At 41.0% G+C, this 20,124-nt stretch overlaps 1 protein-coding gene across 2 annotated transcripts; it reads left to right on the top strand.

Annotated features, from left to right (window-relative positions):
- The first annotated feature begins 811 nt into the window (after nucleotides 1-811).
- Nucleotides 812-19,430, top strand: pard6a (par-6 family cell polarity regulator alpha). 2 transcript variants are annotated; one of them, XM_029523252.1, is made up of 6 exons: nucleotides 812-1,284; nucleotides 5,666-5,879; nucleotides 16,199-16,488; nucleotides 16,686-16,811; nucleotides 17,237-17,436; nucleotides 18,485-19,430. In XM_029523252.1, the coding sequence occupies exons 1-6, from the start codon at nucleotides 1,168-1,170 to the stop codon at nucleotides 18,798-18,800; spliced, it is 1,263 nt and encodes a 420-aa protein (XP_029379112.1). In that variant the 5' UTR covers nucleotides 812-1,167; the 3' UTR covers nucleotides 18,801-19,430. The 2 variants fall into 2 exon arrangements, with proteins under 2 accessions (XP_029379112.1, XP_029379111.1); XM_029523251.1 differs by having other exon boundaries at nucleotides 5,666-5,888.
- The last annotated feature ends 694 nt before the right edge of the window (nucleotides 19,431-20,124 follow it).

Here is a 20,124-nt window from a genome sequence, read left to right as displayed (position 1 = left end):
TGTGAGTCACAGGTCATCTCTGTTCTTAATCCTGTGTAGGGTTAAGACTGCAGTGGCAATGACACCTGGCATTTGTTGTTATCAACTCTGGAAGTGAAACAAATCATTGTTTCGGTTATCTCTGCTCATTCCCTGATCTGACCCTCTGATGAAGATCAGGTTTGCAACCTGGTTCACAGGAAGTTTTTCTATTACATAGGAAAATAATCAGTCAACAGCATGACTGAGGCCTTCCACTTTGAGCCAGTGACAGTCTCATAAAAACACATTTAGATGTCACCAACCTCAGGAATCGATCTTGTCAAGAGTTGGACTCAATACACCTGACACCTTCTAAATATTGAGAGCCAGAGCTCACATTCCTAAAACATTAACACTGTGTCTGCCCCTGCCCATTACACAAGAAATAAAAGATGCTTACTATGCTAAAAGTTTTGATTGGTCTGCTGGGTACTGATTCTGGTCTCTCTCTGGTCTTCTGGTGGACATAAATATGTTGCTTTGTGAAATCCAGCATCATTATCATCATAACAACAATGCTGCAGCTGCTGATGATTATTATTTTGTAAGTGATTAACTAATTATTATTAAATTATTAAATCAACTCAATAATGTGGTGTCAGTGGTGGGGGAGGGTGGCATTAGTGATGAGGGTAATGACAGTGGCAGTAGGTGTCAGTAGGGCCACTTGGTGCGGGAGCGATGTCAGTGGTGGAGTGGGCGTGAGGTCGGTAGTGTAGTGGGTCGATTCACTTGTGTGGATGATGTCAGTGAGGCCAGTTGGCCGGATGGGTAATGTCAGTGGGGTGGAGGTGGTGTCAGTGGCAGGTGGTGTCAGTGACGATGTTGTGGAGGTGCTGCCCGGCCTCATGTCCCACCCCCTCTGCCGTGTCTTCCAGTGCCGTGAAGTTGGAGGGAGAGAACGGGTTTCACCAGCTCCTCACATCCCGTACCGGATTTACCGGAATCCACCTGTTTCCGCGGACTCGGCCCTGTAGCCTTTTATCCGCGTCTTAAGCGTGTGACAACACGGACTTTAGGAGACACAAACGGGGGTGCGAGTGTTTTTTTCGACGGGAAACAGCTGATTTTTGCTCAGCACCTGCGTGTGGTCGGAGCGGTGTTGGTTTCCTCCTGACAGAGCAGAAACGAGCCCGGCCCCGGTGGATGGTTTTACCCGCATTGCTTCAGCCGAACAGCCGACTGGGGAGCAGAATGTCCAAGCAACAGCATTACCGGACCCCGCTGAGACTCCCCGATAACGTAGTGGAGGTCAAGAGCAAAGTGAGTCGGGGCTGATGATGAGGTTGTGTGTCCTGATCGATCAGATGACGGTGCGAAAACACCGACGGCAGTGTGTATTCAAAGGATACGCTCCTCTGTCTATGCTGCTGCCAGGCCGTCCAGCCGCCCGGCGGCGCCTCCTGTAGCCCGAGCTCAGGACCCTGTTAGCAGGAAACCAGACCCGTCTTCCTGCCTTTCACTGTTCCGCAGTCTGTGCGTGTCTTTGTCTGGGGCGCCACTTCTTCCCTCAGTTGTGTTACTGTACGACTGCAGTGTAGCAGACTGTTTCTGGGATGCTTTAATTGTAGCCGTGTCTCAGTGATGTGAACATGAATCAGTTTGTGCACCTGTGTATGTTTATCAGTCTTGTGGAACTGTATGTCGTTGTGTAATTGCGTGTCAGTGTTGTGTGTTAGTCCTGTGAAGCTGTTGTCATACTTTTGTGTTAGAGTTGTATAGTTGAAGGTCTTAGTAAAGCTGTTTTGAGTGTGTTTTTTTTTAATCATTGTGTAGCTATGTCAGAGTTGTGTGTCATTTCTTGTATGTATGTCAGTGTTTTTCAGTGTTTTGTAGCTGTGTGTCAGTGTTGTGTAGCAGCAGTTTAAATGTGGGTTATACTGTGAAATGGCGATAATGTGCTTTGTGTGTCAGATTAAGGTCCTGTTGTTGGTTTTGGTCTCTGGACCGGACAGCCTTCAATAAAGAGCAGTGCAGTGTGAGCGAATCAGGAGAGCGGACCAGAGCCCTTCTTTCAATTGGCTGACTGATTCCAAACTAATAAAATCAAAATAAACAACAATGAACAGGCTGACAAACAAAATCTTGCAATGTTTGGATTGTGGCCCCAGGTGGGCGGAGCTTGGGGTGTGTGCATACTGCGTGAGTGTGTCATCACACTCCTGATGGCGTCTGCATTTAGACCATATAGTCCTTTAACATCTACCTTTAGACTACGTGGACCTGTATGGTTGTAGTGCTGTAAGTTTATTGTGGTATGGTGTAGTATAAATTATAGTGTTGTGGTGTTCTTATCTCATGCTAAGTGTAGTTGTCTTTGTTGTGTCATAGTGTTGTGGCATTGTGTTATTGTTGTGTTGTGGTGTTGTAGTGTAGTGGTGTCACAGTGCTGTGGTGTTGTAGTGTAGTAATTCCATAGTATTGTAGTAATGTGTTGTGTTGTAGTATTTAGTACTAACATTTTATTTTAGTTTTGTTGCATTGTAGTGCAGTAATGCTGTAGCGTTTTTCAGTTGGACAGGCAACCTGCTGCATATCTATGACAAAAGAAGTGAGACTTATTCTTGTCTTCACATTGTGAATCTGAATTAGTAAATTAGTAAAATTATTACAAACTGCACATTAAAACACAATGTCTGTGAAACATATATGAGAAGAATCAGTACAAAAACAACAAGCTGAAACTTTCTGATAATGAGAACACAGGCAGTGAGATTACTAGGGCCAATAAGTAGCTGTAGGCCTACATGTGTGTCGGTGTTTGTGTCGTGTACGCATATACAGGCTAAATGAAAGTACCATATTTTTCGCACTATAAGGCGCACTTACAATCCTTAAATTTTCTCAAAAATCGGCAGTGCACCTTAAGTATGAAAATCTGTCAGAATGTTTTAGTGCGACTTTGGTAAGCGACGAAGCCGCTCTGCTTGATGGATTGTCGGAGCATTCCTAGCTGACTCACGGATTTCGTGTTAACGTTGGTCCTTGGTTGGATATGGGTTGTAACGTCAGACGACCTTAGATAACTAATTATGTAGTGCTGGGAACAACCATCATCATCAACATTTAGTCAATGTTACCTCACTATAATTAGACGTCAAGCCAACGTTAGGTTTTTAACGTAAACCCAATTTTCAAATCCATATCATAATCCAATTATAATCAAATGTTGGGATACAACGCTGTTCCAATGTCACGCTAACCTCAGGTGTTTTCTATAGCTGGCAATGATAAACCAATCAGAGAACAGAACGCAGTACGCTTACCTCTGCCACTTTTTGTAATATTGGTACATGTTATGCTTCAAAAAAATATTACTGTGCATTTGTGTGTATGAAATCGCCTAACTGTTAAACGCAGACACTGATGATGACGAATTTAATGGATTTGTAGAAGATGAATAAATTAAAATGTGAGTGTATCTTTCTGTATTTGTCAAAACTGAACAATATTCTGATTTATTGTGAATGAGTTGAATAAAGTTCGACTCACCTTACTGTTTTGTTTCACTTTATATATGTTTTATCATGAGCCTTATGAAACGCTGACTGGAGAAATTCATGCATTGTAGTGGCATCAGACACATGTAAAACAGAAGTAACTACAATAGTTAGATAAGGTAGATAGAAAGAAAGGGACGGAAAGAATATATATAAAAATATATAAAGCAAAAATGTAACCACTATATATATAGAAAATTGGCAATTGTATTTTACAATTTACTGTGATGGACTGGTGACCTGTCCAAGGTGTACCCCACCCATGCCAATTTGAGCTGGGATTGGCTCCAGCACCCCCATTTAAAAATGAATCAGTGTGGAGAGTCACATCTAGAACATTCCTGATTTGTAGATTGTGTATCTTGTTTTCTAACCAGACTGTGATGCCATCTTAATCTGGGTGACACATGCTGCTGTTGTTCCATTGTAGCATTAATAATGGCTCAATTGACTAAGAAAAACTCAAAGTTCACTCCTGTTAATCCATTTATATAAGTGCTTAATGCTGTAATAACCCTGGTAACAATTTTCTTTAATCACAGAGGACAGAAAGCTCTATGTTTATGAACTGCTTTGCATGACTTACCATACCCATATTGCCCTGTTTAAAGCCCTGTTACTTGCATAGCCCTCACAGCAAACTAAATGTCAAAAGAAAATATTTTTAAAACTTTAAAAATATGTACTGTAACACCAGCAAGCTTCAAGTGCTGATGTGATCTCATCTCATTTTAGTTTTACATCTCCTCTCTCGGGCTTCTCTCTGAAGCTGTAGCCAATCTGAGAGGAGATTAGATCCCCTCATCTGATTTACTGACTGACCTGACCAATAAAAATATAGCATTTTAAGGGAAATACTTTGTGAGACCAAACCCAACAAGGTACGGGTACGGTTATGCTGGGCTTGGGGTGTGGCTGAGAGCATCAACTCCTTTGTTGTGACACCACAAAGTACCAGAGGTCCTGATGGCTCATGTGTTGTCAAATTAATGAAGCTACGTGAAAAAACAACAACAATTGAGTCAATTCACAAAAACATGGGCAGCGTTCATTGATTCTCTAAACGTCTGCATCTTGACTTTGCCTGCTACCACATGCCATCTCTGCAGATATATGCACCTTCCCTGTCTGCAAGTGTTATAATCCCTGTTTGTGTCAATGCTGTTATCACCCCCTACTGCACCACACCACTTCCAGGGTCACTCATTAGCGGTGTGGGGTTATGCTTTGTTGACAGGGATTGAGGTAGCACAGAAAAGGGAGAATTTTGATGTTATTATTTGGATGGTCCCACCATCCAAAGACATGCATTTATAGGTTAACTGAATTTATAGGTTGAATTGACTGTAGGTGTGAATGTGAGCATGAGTGGTTGTTTGTCTCTGTTTGTCCTTGTGTGTTGGCCCTGCGATGGACTGGTGACCTGTCCAGGGTGTACCCTGCCCCTCACCCGTGTGTGCTGGGATTGGCTCCAGCAGCCCTGCGACCCGGATACGGATAAAGTGGATGAAGATGAATGAATAAACAGTAAACAGAAAATCCTGCAACCAATGCTCTCACTGTTTATGCTGATATTGTTGCTGCTGTTGTTGTTTTCATGCCCCTCCCCTTCCTGTTCTGCCTAAGTTGATATTGTTGTTGCTGTTGTTGTTATTTTTGCCAACCCACCATCTTCCCTATCCTCTGTTCTCTCTTTCTATCCACTCTTAAGCCTCAGCCCAGTAGCTTTACCAATACACCAATACTGTTGCCAATAAAGTTAAACGTAGATGGTGTCAGGAGGAGTGTGTCAGACTCCTTCACAGAGTAAAACTCTTTCAGCACAACAAGGCACCAGGAGCATTCATACTGCCTGCCCCAGCTGATGAACAGAACAGATAAAAAAAATAGCTTCCACGGAGGGATGATGATGCTCACATACATGCACTGACATAATAAAAGTGTTTAGCTGCAAGTGCATCAATTTCAGAAAAAGTTGAAACTCCTTGTAATTTTAAACTATGTAGACAAATTCTGACAAAACAAATTATGGTGTTCTGTCAACTTGTGTGTTGACAGTGACAGAGACTCAGGTCATGACACAACCTCTATGTTTTTTGCTGAATGTAGCAGCAGTGGTCTGAGGACATATTCTTCTTCTGCAGTTTGAAGCAGAGTACCGTCGATTTGCTCTAAAGAGGAACAGCCCAGGGGACTTTCAGGAGTTCTACCGCCTCCTGCAGACGATTCACCACATTCCTGGTGTTGATGTGCTGCTGGGATACGCTGATGTCCATGGTGACCTCCTTCCAATCAATAATGACGACAACTTCCTCAAAGCGGTGTCGTTGGCCAGTCCGCTGCTCCGCATTATCATAAGTAAGAAAGGTAAGAGGAGGCTCCACCTGGTGTGTGTGTGTGTGTTTGTGTGTTTGTGTAGGCCTCTCTCTCCCCTAGTGAGTGTGTTGTCACTTTTTTCAGCAACTTTGTTCCCCTTCCCTTTTCCCTGAAATGTAGATAGTAAATAATAGGAAATAAATTAAATGCATTGAATATAGTGGCCTGTGAAATTCTTCCCTGCACTTTACAAGCTGGTGGTGAAACCCAGGAGTCAAATCCAAGAAAATAAGGATAAGATTGACCTGGATTGAGAATTAGACTGAAGGATGCAGCAGGGGAAATTAAGAAAATAAGTCTTGATTTAACACAATTTAAAAAGAAGCAGGGAGTGATAAGATCTGCTACAACAAAACTGCTTCACGTGATTGATGACAAATTAATGAAAGAAAATGTTTAGATGATTTGGAGAAATATATGGAGCAGCTGAAAAACAAAGAACAAACTCTAATGGACTGATGCAGAGACTAAGAAAGCGGAATTGGAGGAAGAAATTAATTCAGCGATGGAATATATTGATGCAATAAGCGTACTCAAAACAAGAGTGAAATGCTCAATGCGCACGGGCCTGGATGAATCCAACCAATCAAGTCAAAGTAACAATAGGCACGGGTCTAAAATGAACACAGTCAAACTTCCCAAATTAGTCATACAGAAGTTTTCAGTGAAGATATGTGAATGGCAAGGATTTTGGAGTCAGTATGAAATAGCTGTGAATGAAAGTTTGAACAAAACAGACAAGTTTAGTTACTTTAAGTCCTTTTTAATGGGAACCGCAGCAAGTGCAGTCAGGAATTGCTCTTGCTCATTCTTAGGATGCAATTTGCCTTCAAGGACCTAGTTATAAATGCTCACATGAATAAGTTACTAAATATGACTCCATTCAAGAAAGCCACTGATGTAAATGCTTTGTGCAAGTTATATGATGACTGTGAAATACAAGTGTGCAGACTTGATGTAATGGGCGTTGTATCAGATTCTTATGGAAGCCTATGTCCTATGCCTATGTCCCATTCTGCTGAAAATGATTCCAGAGGAAATCACTTGAGTTTACCAGGAAAGAAGTTGATAATGTACTTAAAGCACAGGAGTTGATGTAATTCTTGTAATTGGAAGTGGAGTGTAGAGAGCGAACTGTCAACCTCACTCAAAAAAAGAGAGAAAGAATATCTGCAATCTTGCCAGTGACAAGGAACGTGACAAAGAGCGCAGAACAAGAAGATCTAATTCTTGAAACATGGCCTCAGCCACAGCATTCCATACTTGGAATCCCAGTGATAATGACCATTTTGTTGAAAGCCTGATCATAAATCTTCCAAATTCAGACACAAGAGGACACAAATAAAGAAACAGATACTGTAGTGTCAGTTTTTCCAGGTAGTTCAGAAGGAAAACTGTACAGTTACAAATGGCTACAATTTGGATAGATGCTCCCAAATAAAGCCAAATAGTGAACTGTGTGTTGGATGGGGGAAGTCAATGTTTTTTTGTTTTATTTGTGAAGATATATCCCAAGAGTTCTACCAGAATCTACCAGTAGTGGGTACAGAAATAACTCCACACATTTGGTGAAGTAAATCATCAACAGGTAACAGCCAGAAATGTTAAGGCAAGTTTGAGAAACCTAAAAACAAATGCACCATTTGAAACGCCAAATATATGTTTGTCTAACATGAAAATGGCATCTGTGAAACTTTTCTCTGCACCTTACCCTTTGGTCACATGCATGGCGACAAGGTGATTTGATCACTGGGCAATTGTCATCTGGTGGTTGTTCCGGGGGTGTGCCAGTGCCTACTCATTGTTTTTTTTATTTTAGAAAGTCCCACCAAGTAATGTGCCCTACCACTCCAAGAATATTGATAATATAAATAATAACAATAAAAAAAGAAGTGTAACATGTTCATCAATCCTATTACTATTATTATTATTGAAAAAAAGTGATTAAAAAAATCAAAAACATAAATTTATGGGACATACATTCAATAAAATTCACCAGTGGTGGGGATTTAATACTATAATCCTAGTAATTTATCCATTGACAGAGTCGCAGATTTTTTCCCCATCAATCTTTGCAGTTTCTGGCAGCTACATCTGTAACATTTTGTTTAAATTATTGGTTTAAAGTATTCATATTTTGTTAATACTTTGCTATCATGCCCAGATCAATTACATATAGGCACAGTCCTACCCCATTTTGTTTACCGGTAAGCTCAGTATGTATAATGTATAATGTATAAGGAATGTCAAGCAGGAACTGCTTAAATTGGCAATAGTAAAGGGCTTTAGAGTGAATAGAACTGATTACCTTTACCATGGGTTTTATAATGATCAAATAATGGTCTTATAATGATCAAATTTGACATGTTTTGCGCAGAGAGCCTGCTGGTGAATTATACTGTGGAGTTTCATGGCATTACTGTCTTCTTCGCTGACTTTGTTGTAGATCAATGTGGACAATCCACATCGTTCACCAACCATGGTGCACCATCAGTAATCATCCCACTAACAGAATAAAACTAACAGAACAGAAAGAAATAAAACTGTTCCTCTTGTTTGGCCTTTAAGGCTTTGGACGTCAAGGATCTCCTCTGTTACGTTCCTGTCATCGTCCGCTCCTCTCAGAAAAATCTGTAGCTGTGTAGTGTCAGATGTGTCTGTGTTTTCATTGCAGGCTAATGTCTCCCATTTGTCTCTGAATATCTGGCAAAATGTAATCCATGTAAAAACAAAGGGTGTGGACCCATTACAACATATCCCTCGATGGATATAAGCCACCCAGAGGGCTACCGGGATTCCACATCATGTCTTATGAGCACTTTGAGATCCATTTCTGATGTAAAGTGCAATGTAGATTCCTAGAATCAAAACAAAATACTGAGTCAGAAATGGCGATACAAGAGCCAAGTAACATTACCTTGAATGATCAAGTAGGGGGTACTGGGGTGTTCGACAGTATTAATGTCCACAGCAGAGGCACATGGCTATAACATAGTAACACACAATAGCATAGATTTAACATTAAAGAATAAATATCATTCTTTGCTCAGAGGTAAATCAGGTATCAAGGTAATAAATGGCATCTAATGTAATCACTAATTTTTCATTTTTAATATTTTAATAAAAAATCTTATCTTTTTGACGTATGACATTAGGAGCAGCAGGATGCAGGCAGCCTTGTCTGAGTCTGGATCATAGCAGGGCAGAACATCGCAGATCTTGGGGTTGTCCAGTGTTGCATAGTAATCCAGGATGGTCTGTCCTCGTTGAGTAATTGCCTCCTGCAGCTTTTGAAGAACATCGACGTCCGTCAGGAATCCAAAGTATGATAATAGGCATTTCTGAGAGAAGAGAAACAGCCATTCCAGTTTGATCTCGGACACTGCTGGGGCAGGCACTGTGTTAAGGTATCTCTGCAGGATGACGTATGACGTCTTTTTCATTATTGGTTCTGCTCTGTCTGCCCCACTCATTCCTTCCTGTGTGTATACAGACATGCAAATGTATTGTTAGTAACAATTGGGTCTCATATCCGCCCTCACCTGGACAAGTGGACAAAGGTCACCTAAATTTGCATTAAACAAAATTGCATGCCTGAATAGATACTGAGCAGATCCCTCTTCATATTCTCCAACGTTGCTTCGGTCTCCCCTCTGGCAAATCTGCTGGGTCCCACCTCACACACCTAAGGTTGGACATCACAGGGTTACAATACTATTGGCAGGGGTTGACGTTGTTGGGGCAGTGCTTTGAGGGCTGGCCAACAGCTGATTTGGAGGCTGGAATGCTTGAGGAGTGGCCAGAGTGTTTGGAGAACTTGAAGGTGGAGAGCATGGAGCTCTTTGATCTGGACCAGAGACCGCTTCCACATTAAGAGTAACAAGTCCTAGAAGGCACAAAAACAATTTATTAATTATAGGGCAAGATTTAGGACAAGGGGACAATAGACTACGCATAGCTGTATTCCTACTCCAGTACTTCCTGAGGGAAGCTCACAAATTGGTTTCCTGTCAACATTATTGGATGAAATGATTATAAGTTATTCACTTGAGTGCATTTGTTCAAATGGGACGTAATGGGTTGGGTGAATGTGGAAGTGTCCATTGACTCATGTTAAAAGATCACTCTGATAATGCCACTTACGATAGTTAAAATAGCTGTATTGGAATTACAAACTCATCATAACTGGGCTTGATTGCTTTTCACTGCTGTTGTTATCGAGTTTGGAAATGCATGGAAGTAATGAGCATCAGCTCCATTCACTTCCATGTATTTCCAGATGTGAAAACAACAGCAGTGAAAACCAGCCCAGTTATGATGAGTTTGTAATTCCAATTATTATTTAACATGCCTGTTACGCATTTCCCCAACCTATTAGGTCACAGTGAATAAATGGCACGCACATGAATAAGGTCTATAAACTGGCTCTAATTCAGTGACATGAAAAAGTGCCAAGTGAAAAGATGACTTTACTGTCCTTGATGCCCTTCAGTAACGTCTGACTTTGGATAGGTTTGAGGTATTTCACCAGATCCCTCTCCTCCACCAAGGTCAGATCTTCATTAGACTCAACCCCGAGTTCATCAAGCATAGTGGTAAGAAGGTCATTAGGGAGACTAGGCAAGAATGCCCATATTGCCTCCTTGACCTACTCTCATTAAGTAGTGAATCGTGAAACACCATTAGTGATGTTAACATTTAATCCATGCGCAGGATTTGCACTATTTTATAGCCTATTAAATATTGTCGGGCAGCACGGCGGCGTAGTGGTTAGCGCTGTTGCCCCACAATGGGAAAGTTGCGGGGTCGGGTTAGGGGTTAGGGTTAGAAAAGAATGGTGTAGAGCAATAAGGGTCTGATCATCCACATTGTATGCTGAAAGAGGATAGTAATCCAGTAGCTCTTCCTGCTTAATGCAGACGTAATTGTCTTGGTCCACTCCTAGGTCGCAGTACACACCTCTGTCAATTAAGTTTACAAAAGTTTGTTTTTCCGAGACAAAATATATCGAATTATGAATAACAATAATTAACATAATCTTCCCCATGAGAGGCCCTTCATCACTGTTCTCTAGTAAAATGTACATCCCCCTGTGCCTTTGACTGGAACACAGTTACAAGCCACTGCCGACTGTGACATGAATGGACAAGTGGCTACAGATGCCCTGATCCGGTCATTGTAATCCTCAGCGTAAAAAAATCAGTTCCCTTTTCTATTTGTACAAGAGGAGGGAACAAGTTACACTTGTAGAAGTTGGTGCCTCTCTGCCAGAGTTTTGCACAAATTCTTAAAATTGTGAAATTTCCTAGCACATTGTTTGAAAAATGTATTCTTGCCCTTAAAACGCAATGTCCATAGTCGAATAAGTGTGCCGAAGTGAATGATGAGAGATGCATAATGGCACAGATAATGGTGCTTTGGTTTGAGGGGGCCATTTGGTAAAAGCCTTGAGAAATTGGGGCATTGGGGAAAACACCAGTTTTGAACTGCAAGCCCATTAAGTTTGTCACTGCTGGGAGAGATATTTGCTGGTTTGTCCCTTCCATCATTAGCTTCATATCTGAACTGATTGTTGCAATGATATAACTGCAAGTACGTAAAATTATTCTCCTCAACTAAATGGTGGATATATAAAGGAAGGTCATAAGCTATGACTCCCTCAAATAAGTCATAGACAAGGTGGTAGGCCATGACCTCAAGGGATGATTTAGATTACTATTTTGACATCAAGGACCTTTTAACCTTTAACCGTATGGACCTTATAATGATTGGGTCTTTGTTTTGGATAATGATGTCATAATGAGGTGATCATTCATTCATTCATTCATTCATCTTCTACCACTTATTTGTTTCCAGGTTGCAGAGGGTGCTGGAGCCAATTCCAATTAAAATTAGGTGAGGGCAGGGTACACCATGGACAGGTTGCCAGTCCATCACAGGGCCAACATACAGATATAGACAGAGAAGAACAACCACTCACACTCATACCTACAGACAATTTAGAGTCACCAATTAACTAAAACATGCATGTCTTTAAACGGTGGGAGGAAACCGGAATATCTGGAGGAAAACCACCCATGGAATGGGGAGAATATGCAATCTCCCAAGCAGAGAACCACACCCTTGACTTTCTTGTTGTGGGGCAACAGTGTGAACCACCATGTTGAGGAGAGCAACTAAACAAATAATGTAATTATTTTTCTAGCACCAAATCATCCAGTGGTCTAGACACGCTTGATATGTAAAGTCTTTTGATTATGTTCAGGAGCAGGACGGTATGTAGAATTTACATGGATTATTATAACACCTCATTGAAATTAAAACTACCACAAATTCAGATCTAAATATTACTAAAATTAAATGTGGAGTATTGAATATTAGATCACTATCATCCAAATCTCCACTAATAAATGATCTGATCACTGAGCATATTATTGATTTATTTTGTATCACTGAAACCTGGCTGCAGCAGGAATATATTGTTAGTATAAACCCTAACCCTAACACCAACCACTCATGTTAACTTTCATATTTGTCATACCATAGGTCGAGAAGGAGGGGTGGCTGTGATATTTAATTTCAGTTTATTAATCAGTCCTAGAGCAAAATCTAGCTATCTATCTTGAAAGTCTTAAGTTGCCTTGAAAGACTCTCCCTTTCAAACTGGAAAATTTAAAAACCAGTTTTGCGAGTTTGAGTATAATGTCCACCTGGTCCTGACTCAGTTTTTATTGGAATTCTCTGAGTTTGTATCAGAGTACGTAGTATAGATAAAATAACATTCATGGGTGGTTTCAATATTTACGAAGATTGGGTCAGTGAAAGCCTTATTTCTGCATTTAAGTCATTACTGGACTCAGTTGGCTTTTCCTAGTGTGCAAATTAACCTACTAATTGTTTCAATCACACCTTGTCTTAACATATGGCATTGAAATTGACCAATTAAAGTTCAACATGACTGTCTTCTCTGCAACCATTACCAAAAAACATTTGAGTTTACACCAATTGGCTGCAGAGCATCTGGGAATACACTGGGCAATAGCATATGTTTATCTGAAAATCCTGCAGCCAAATTAAAGGAGAATATTCAGTCATCATTTGCTAAATTGCCATTCCTAAATTCGATAGAGGATTTCTCCCATACACAGGTTGATGACCTTGTGAATAGCACTATGGCCTCACTGTGTTGAAATCTAGATTCTTTGGCCCCTCGGAAAAAGAAACAAGGAAAAACAAAGGAGGCTGGCACGTTAGTATAGCCCTCAAATGTGTGCCTTAAAGCAAATGTCATGGAAATTAGAAATTAAGTGGTGGTCCAGTAATCTTGATGAATTCTACTTAGGCTCAAAAGCAACCTTAAAAACATATAAAAAAAACTCTGCATTGCCAGACGCTCCAACTGTTGAGCGTCAATAGAAGAAAGCAAGAACAATCCCAAGTTTCTATTCAGCACTGTAGCCAGACTGACAGAGGGTCATAGCTCAGATGAACCTTAGCTTTTTTAAAAATCTAAATAAAATAAGAGCCAAGCAGCTTTTACCAACAATTGGCATTAGGGCACTATCTGGGCAGCTTCTGAATCAACTGTAATGCTTGCTTTGTATGCGGAATCTTTTTCATGCATAAATCTCTCCAAGCTAGTTTCTATCATCACATCGTCTAAACCATCAATTGGTCTTTTAGAGCAGGTACTTACCAGGCTACTTGTAATAATTATATTTTTCAGAAAGATATACCTTTGTTCATGTTAAGAATGGCTTTTTCTCACAACCTTTAGTTAATAATGGCGTTCCAAGGGGTTACATCCTTGGACGAATGTATTTCACCCTTTATATGCTTCCCTTAGGTGATATTATCCAGAAGCACAGCATCAGTTTTCACTGTTATGTATGTGATATTCAGTTATACTTGTCAATGAAGAAACTAAACAGCCAGTCAGCCTTCGGGCATGTCTTACAGACATAAAGGCCTGGGTGATCTGGAACATTCTACTTCTGAACTCAGACAAAAATGAGGTCATTGGCCCTAAGCACCTTAGAAAAGCATTATTAAATCATATAACCACTCTGGATGGCATTATTTTGGCCTCAAGCTGCAGTGTTAGGAATCTTGGAGTAATTTTTGACAAGGACTTGTGTTTGTCTCTCACATAAAACAAATTTCTCAGACAGCTTTCTTTCACCAATGCATTATTGTGAAGATCTCAATACGATGCAGAAATAGTGCATGCATTTGTTCCCTCTAAATTGGACTACTGTAATTCAATACCATCAGGATGTCCCAACAATACTCTGAAAAGCCTTGAGCTGATTCAGAACGCGTCTGCACGAATATAAACAGAATCTAGAAAATAGATCACATCTTTCATGTGTTAGCTGCTCTTCATTGGCTGCCAGTAAAGTTCTGAATAGAATTCAAAATCTTTCTGCTGACATACAAAGATCTAAATGACCAAACTCCACCGTATTCTGGAGAGCTCACAGTTCCTTACTGTCTCAGGAGGTCACTCCGCTCTCTGTATGTAGGTTTACTTGTGGTTCCTAGAGTCTCCAAAAGTAAATTGGGAGGCAGATCTTAGCTATCATGCTCCTCTTCTATGGAACTGACTCCTAGTATCATTAGGGGGGGCAGGCTCTGTTGTAGCTTTGAAGATCAGGCATAAAACATTCCTTTATGACAAAGCTTGGACTTACTACTTTGCTCAAGGTTTCTACCTCTGAAGTTTTTCTGAATATTTTCCTTGCCACTTTCACCAAGTGCTTGCTCTTGTAGGGATATGTTGGGTCTGTTGAACAACTCCATGAAGAGCTTGGTATAGACATGCTCGATGTGTAAAATGCTATGATGTAACTTCGTTATGACTTGGTGCTATATAAATAAATTTGATTTGATTTAATGATCACATTTTGGGTGCATTACTGCATTGAAAGGTAGCCATATTTAAGGGAAAGAGAAAACCTCCAATATCTGTCTATGAAATTACAGTGAGTGTATGTGTGTATGTTCAGAGAGGACTTAGCTGTGTCTGTGCCTTCAGGCCTCAGTCTGTCATAACAGGATACACACACACACTCGCCCAGTGAAGACAGTGAGTGTGCCTAACCCTTTTCTCTCTGTTCGTCGATCTCTATAACAGGGTTAGGGTTTGGGGAGTACAGAAGGTCAGATGTTTTTCACCAGCAGAGAAGAAAAGCTGCAACTTTCTCTGTTCTCTTCTTATGCAAATGTACAGAAGTTCAGTCAGTTGATCAGTCTCTGCTAGGTCTCTCAGCTGAGTCTCCACCTGAAGCTGTAGTTTGCTCATCTTCTTTATGTATCAGTCACCATTATGTGTTATGACAGTGAGTGGGACAGTGGTGAATTGGTTAGTGACTCAGCAGCAAGGTCATCAGTTCAAGCCAAACACTGTGGATGGGAAAAACGGAGTCAGTTTTATTTTGATCACGTGTCTATAAACAGAGATTCAGAGGTTCACAGACCCAAACCTGCGCCTGGTCTTCAAGGGAATGTGCTGATGTAAGACCCATGTGATGCAAATACAGGAAATGATTCAAAGTGCACTGTCGAACAGGAATAAACTATGGCTGTGTTTGTGTGTGTGTAAATAATGGAGTTATTGTTGTGTGCTGACACTAAGGTGAGTCCTAGTGTGAAGCGCATCTTGGCGAGATGGTCTATCAGTCTAAAAGTTTAAAGGTCCATATCGTCTAACGGTATATGTTAACGGGTCCTTACAGTCTGAAGGGAGATGTTTAGCGGCCTTAAAACCTACCCCAAGGAGTACTGCAACTTTCTCAAGTCAAATTAAACCACCCTCATTGGAGAAACTTAACACTGCCCTTTAACTTTCCCATCTTTCTCTCTCTGTCCTTCAGTTAGCTGATTGCCATGAATCTGCACAGAGAGAGATGAGGAAGAGCAGAGGGGAAGAAAGAGTGAAGAGTAAAGTTAAAAATTATGTGAACTCTGTAATATAAATATTTCTCATCCTAATATTGTTGGACTGAATTCTATGAAAACCTTCCAAATGAAGATGAAGAATATCCAGATGTCTTTTTCCACTTGATTAAATTATATAGATAAACCTGTGTTGGTGCCTCTGAGGTATGCTCAGTATGTGTGTGCCTTCGTCTATGCTGCTCTTCCCCTATTCCCCTCCAGGTATACTTTGATCGCTTCAGATCTGGGTTTCAATGAAAGATTGTGTGTTTCTTAGCATCAGATTCAGTTTTAGGTACTTTTTTTCTGAAGAGGTCAGTGTTTTAAATATGTTCTGTCCCCCGTGTCCTTGTGTCTTTTAGAGGACGAACCTGGAGTTTTTGCCACCAACTCCCTCCAGAGGCGTAAAAAGGGGCTGGGCTTAACGGGACTGCGCACCACTGTCTCAGGCTCTGCTCACTCAAAGAATAAGCCTGGTCTGATGATTGGCCTGCCCCAGAACTTCAGGCAAATCTCATCCATCATTGATGTGGACATCTTACCTGAGACACACCGACGGGTGCGACTGCACAAACATGGTACCAACAAACCTCTGGGCTTCTACATCCGTGATGGTGTGAGTGTGCGGGTGACACCTCAGGGTGTGGAAAAGGTGAGAGCCGTGATGTTACAAACCATCATCCATCATTGAACTGGCCAGAATTGATTATATGATAAGCTAAAAAGCATGACTTCCTGTTTTATTTGGCCCAATTAGATCTGATCTGTTTCTCTTTTTTTTTTTTTTTTTTTTTTTTTTGGGGGGGGGGACTTGTTCAGTGGTTTCTCATATTGTCCTCTATCCTGCAGGTCCCAGGTGTGTTCATATCTCGACTGGTTCGTGGTGGGCTGGCAGAGAGCACAGGGTTGTTGGGAGTGAATGACGAGATCCTTGAGGTTAATGGAATCGATGTGACAGGAAAATCTCTGGATCAGGTAAAGAGAAAGTGCGTGGGCGGAACTCAAGAACATCATTAACCTGCTGGTTTCAGTTATTTCACCACAGTTGAGACAAACTCAGTCTTTCGCAGAAACTATGCTGTTGATATCAGTCAGCTATTCTTCAGTGCTCTAAAACAGTTGTCCTCACAGGAAATTATGCTGCTGTTAGGGAAGAAGGTAACTATTTTACATATGTGCTGCATTTGCCAGATGTTAACAGTGTGGCCATATTGGACTAGGTGATAGCTGGGTTTAATATGGAGACACACTATTTAATATTCCTCAGTGAATTATTTATGATTCACAGAAGAATTTTGGACAAACTACAACCCTGACATCACAGTTCAGAGCCTGTTTGATAATCAGGGGGGAGTGAATTCCTCCTCCTCATTATCATCCTCATCAACCTGTTGTTGTAGGTCACAGATATGATGGTGGCCAACAGCCACAACCTCATTGTGACTGTGAAGCCGGCAAATCAGAGGAACAACGTGGTGCATCGTGGTAGTAAAACCTCTGTGGGAAACTGTGGTTCAGTGGGCTCAGTCGGATCTACAGGCTCCACTTTGTCACATGACTCACCAAGCCCTGCCTCTCAGAGCAACCCCATCACTGCAAGGTACAACGTGCTACAACGTGATTAAAGAGCTAAGAGTGTCACATGTAGTGTGAGACGCTAATGTCACTAGCATTATTGTCATCTAGTGCCCTGACACTTCCTGTCTGTAGCTCAGTTAAACAAGCTCTTATTATTTAATCTGGTCCTTTCTCTCCACTGCTCATTAAAGGGGGTACTATTGACCTCCAGTGTTGGGCAAGTTACTTTAAAAACTTCCATTCCATTTGGGTTAGGGTTAGGGAGTTATTATATATATATTATGTGGGTTATTATTTGGGCTTGCCTTTCCTGTTTCTCGTTGGCTGACTCACTTGTGTTGACACCTGTGTGTCTGACTATGCGTGCTTTCAAATTTCTGAAAACAACACTTGCCCACCTTTAACTCTGATTGGCTTACCATGACATTTTACTCTACCTTAACCAATCAAGACCATTTATGCAATTGTCTTGTGCCCACTAACCAAGAAAAAATAGTAAAACGAGTCTTTGCCTCTCGGCTCAGAGATCTAGCTGGTTGGAAAAGCTTCAATTACAGTAACGCATCGCATTTTTTGGCAGTAACGGTAACAACGTTACTGAAAAAAGTAAGGCTGTTATTCCCATCACTTTTGACCACATTGAAATTGATCATACTGAATGTAATGATTATATTCATCATAATGCCATTGATTATATTGATCCTGTTGAATGTAATTATTATTTTGATCATACTGATATTGATTATATTGATGAATTAAGAATCTTGGATGAAGCTTGAAACCAAATCACCATTAATCAGATGAATCATAACTAAATCACACCAGACAAAGTTTCATTATCTGCATCATGACACCTCACATTTTAACCAGGACCATACAGACTCAAAAAGCATCTCGTGTTTTAAACAAATACAGATTGTCTTAGCAGCTGGTGGAGACCAAACATAGAGCTGAAAGTGGGAACGCTAGACTCAGATCATAAAAACACAGAAACTGTTGGACTTCTACATCACACCGAAAACCCAACATTTTAACCATATTGTTGTTGTTGTTTTTTTTTGTTGCCACAGCAACAGCATTGCTGAGGGAGACAGCGATAATGAAGACGATGATCGTGACCTCATTCTGGAGAATGACTGTCTGACGCCATTCGACTCCCACCATATCACCAACAGTAATAACACTAACCTCTATGACAGAGACTCACCGACCAGCATACTGCACAGTACCACAGTGAGGACGCCTCTCCCACAGAGCATCTCATTGCCCAATAGTGTTGGAGCTTCCCTAAGTGACAACTCCACTACCATGTCCACTCTAAATGGAAACACAGCCAGTAGCAGTCATGAGAATATGAGAGAGGATGGCAACATCATTACACTGTAACCATGACAATACCATGTTTGAACTGTAAATGTGAAAGGACACAACCACAGAGCGCTGTTTAGACACTGACAACAACAACAGGTAGCTGTACTCGCTGTCAGTCACACCATCAGCAGTTCCTCCATGGTGATTCACTGAGAGATGTTTTTAGGGTGGACTGACTCTTAAAGATCGTAGATACAGAGAGAGAGAAAGACATAGACAGACATGAAGCCAGAGATACAGGGCAAACAGTCACAGAGACACCCCACAGTAAAATGGTGTCACAGTGAAACGTGTCCAAACAGGAAACAACCGCTCTGTGGGACACAGTGTGGCATCACATTTGACCTCCATTGGAGGCCGCCCTGGAGACACTCGTGGATGTCCTCCACTGACTGTACCCATTCTTCAGGAAGTGCCTTCTTCTTGTGTCTGATTGGATGTCGTCGTATTCAGGACCTGGCTAAGGTAGCCGCAGGTCAGCTGATCAAATAGCCTCACTGGACATTATCACCCTCCCTGTACACAGATGGTTTCTATTGTAATTAAACCGTGAATAATATCTGGAGGTAAAACTTGATTATGATCAAATGACTATACAAGGTAATAAAGTATTATTACAGATCAAATTTCAATGTCCCTGTGACCTCATCTGTCTCATTCTCAATTTGTTCAGAGGAAACAGCTGGACTGAATGTAATTACATCTGGAACATTCATCTGAACTCAAGGATGAACTAATGGTTAGGGGTCAAAGGTCACTTTGATTTTCCACATGTTTATGTTCCAGGGGCCTGAACTGTGAAGACATCTTAACATAGCCAGGAAATGTTCCAGTGATCCAACTGGTTATCAGCTCGGTAAGCCAACCAGGCTCGTCTAGTTTTCACCACATTGACATAAAAATTATGGCGCTATTAGCATCTGACAAATAGGGAACATGGACAAAGATTTGGCTTTTAGCTGCTTACTTCACTAATAAAGAGCAAGATATAACAAAAAAATTTGAAGAATTTAAGGATGTAATAAAATATCAAATCTGTCGCAGCTTCAGAACAATGGACAGAGTTAGAGTATGTGTTAAATGTGCATGCAGTGATAAATGAGCTCTTGCTCCCCTCTCCAAATTGGAGCCTCAATGTTTGTTTCATGGCCCTGACTTTCTGTGTCGGGTGGTGCTCTGAATCTGGCTCAGTATTGATACATTTGGGGAAGAAAGGACAATGTATACTGGAGGTATATGGATTTCTTGTCATGATCGCTCACTACGAGGCACAAGAGGAAACCTTCTAATATATGTTATATAGTGGTGTATAATGTGGAGAACACATACTATAAATATC

The sequence above is a fragment of the Echeneis naucrates genome, chromosome 16, assembly GCF_900963305.1.
Source record: "Echeneis naucrates chromosome 16, fEcheNa1.1, whole genome shotgun sequence".
Taxonomy (NCBI): Eukaryota; Metazoa; Chordata; class Actinopteri; order Carangiformes; family Echeneidae; genus Echeneis; species Echeneis naucrates.
Note: the sequence above shows the minus strand (reverse complement) of the source record. Positions and strands in the feature narration are given on the sequence as shown.

What these genes read in the sequence shown, in the direction of transcription:
- pard6a (XM_029523251.1), top strand. Translation starts at nt 1,168, where the DNA reads ATGGTTTTACCCGCATTGCTTCAGCCGAACAGCCGACTGGGGAGCAGA. An exon ending in CATTATCATAAGTAAGAAAG is followed by an intron (nt 5,889 to 16,198) that starts GTAAGAGGAGGC and finishes TGTGTCTTTTAG; the next exon opens with AGGACGAACCTGGAGTTTTT. An exon ending in CAGGAAAATCTCTGGATCAG is followed by an intron (nt 16,812 to 17,236) that starts GTAAAGAGAAAG and finishes CTGTTGTTGTAG; the next exon opens with GTCACAGATATGATGGTGGC.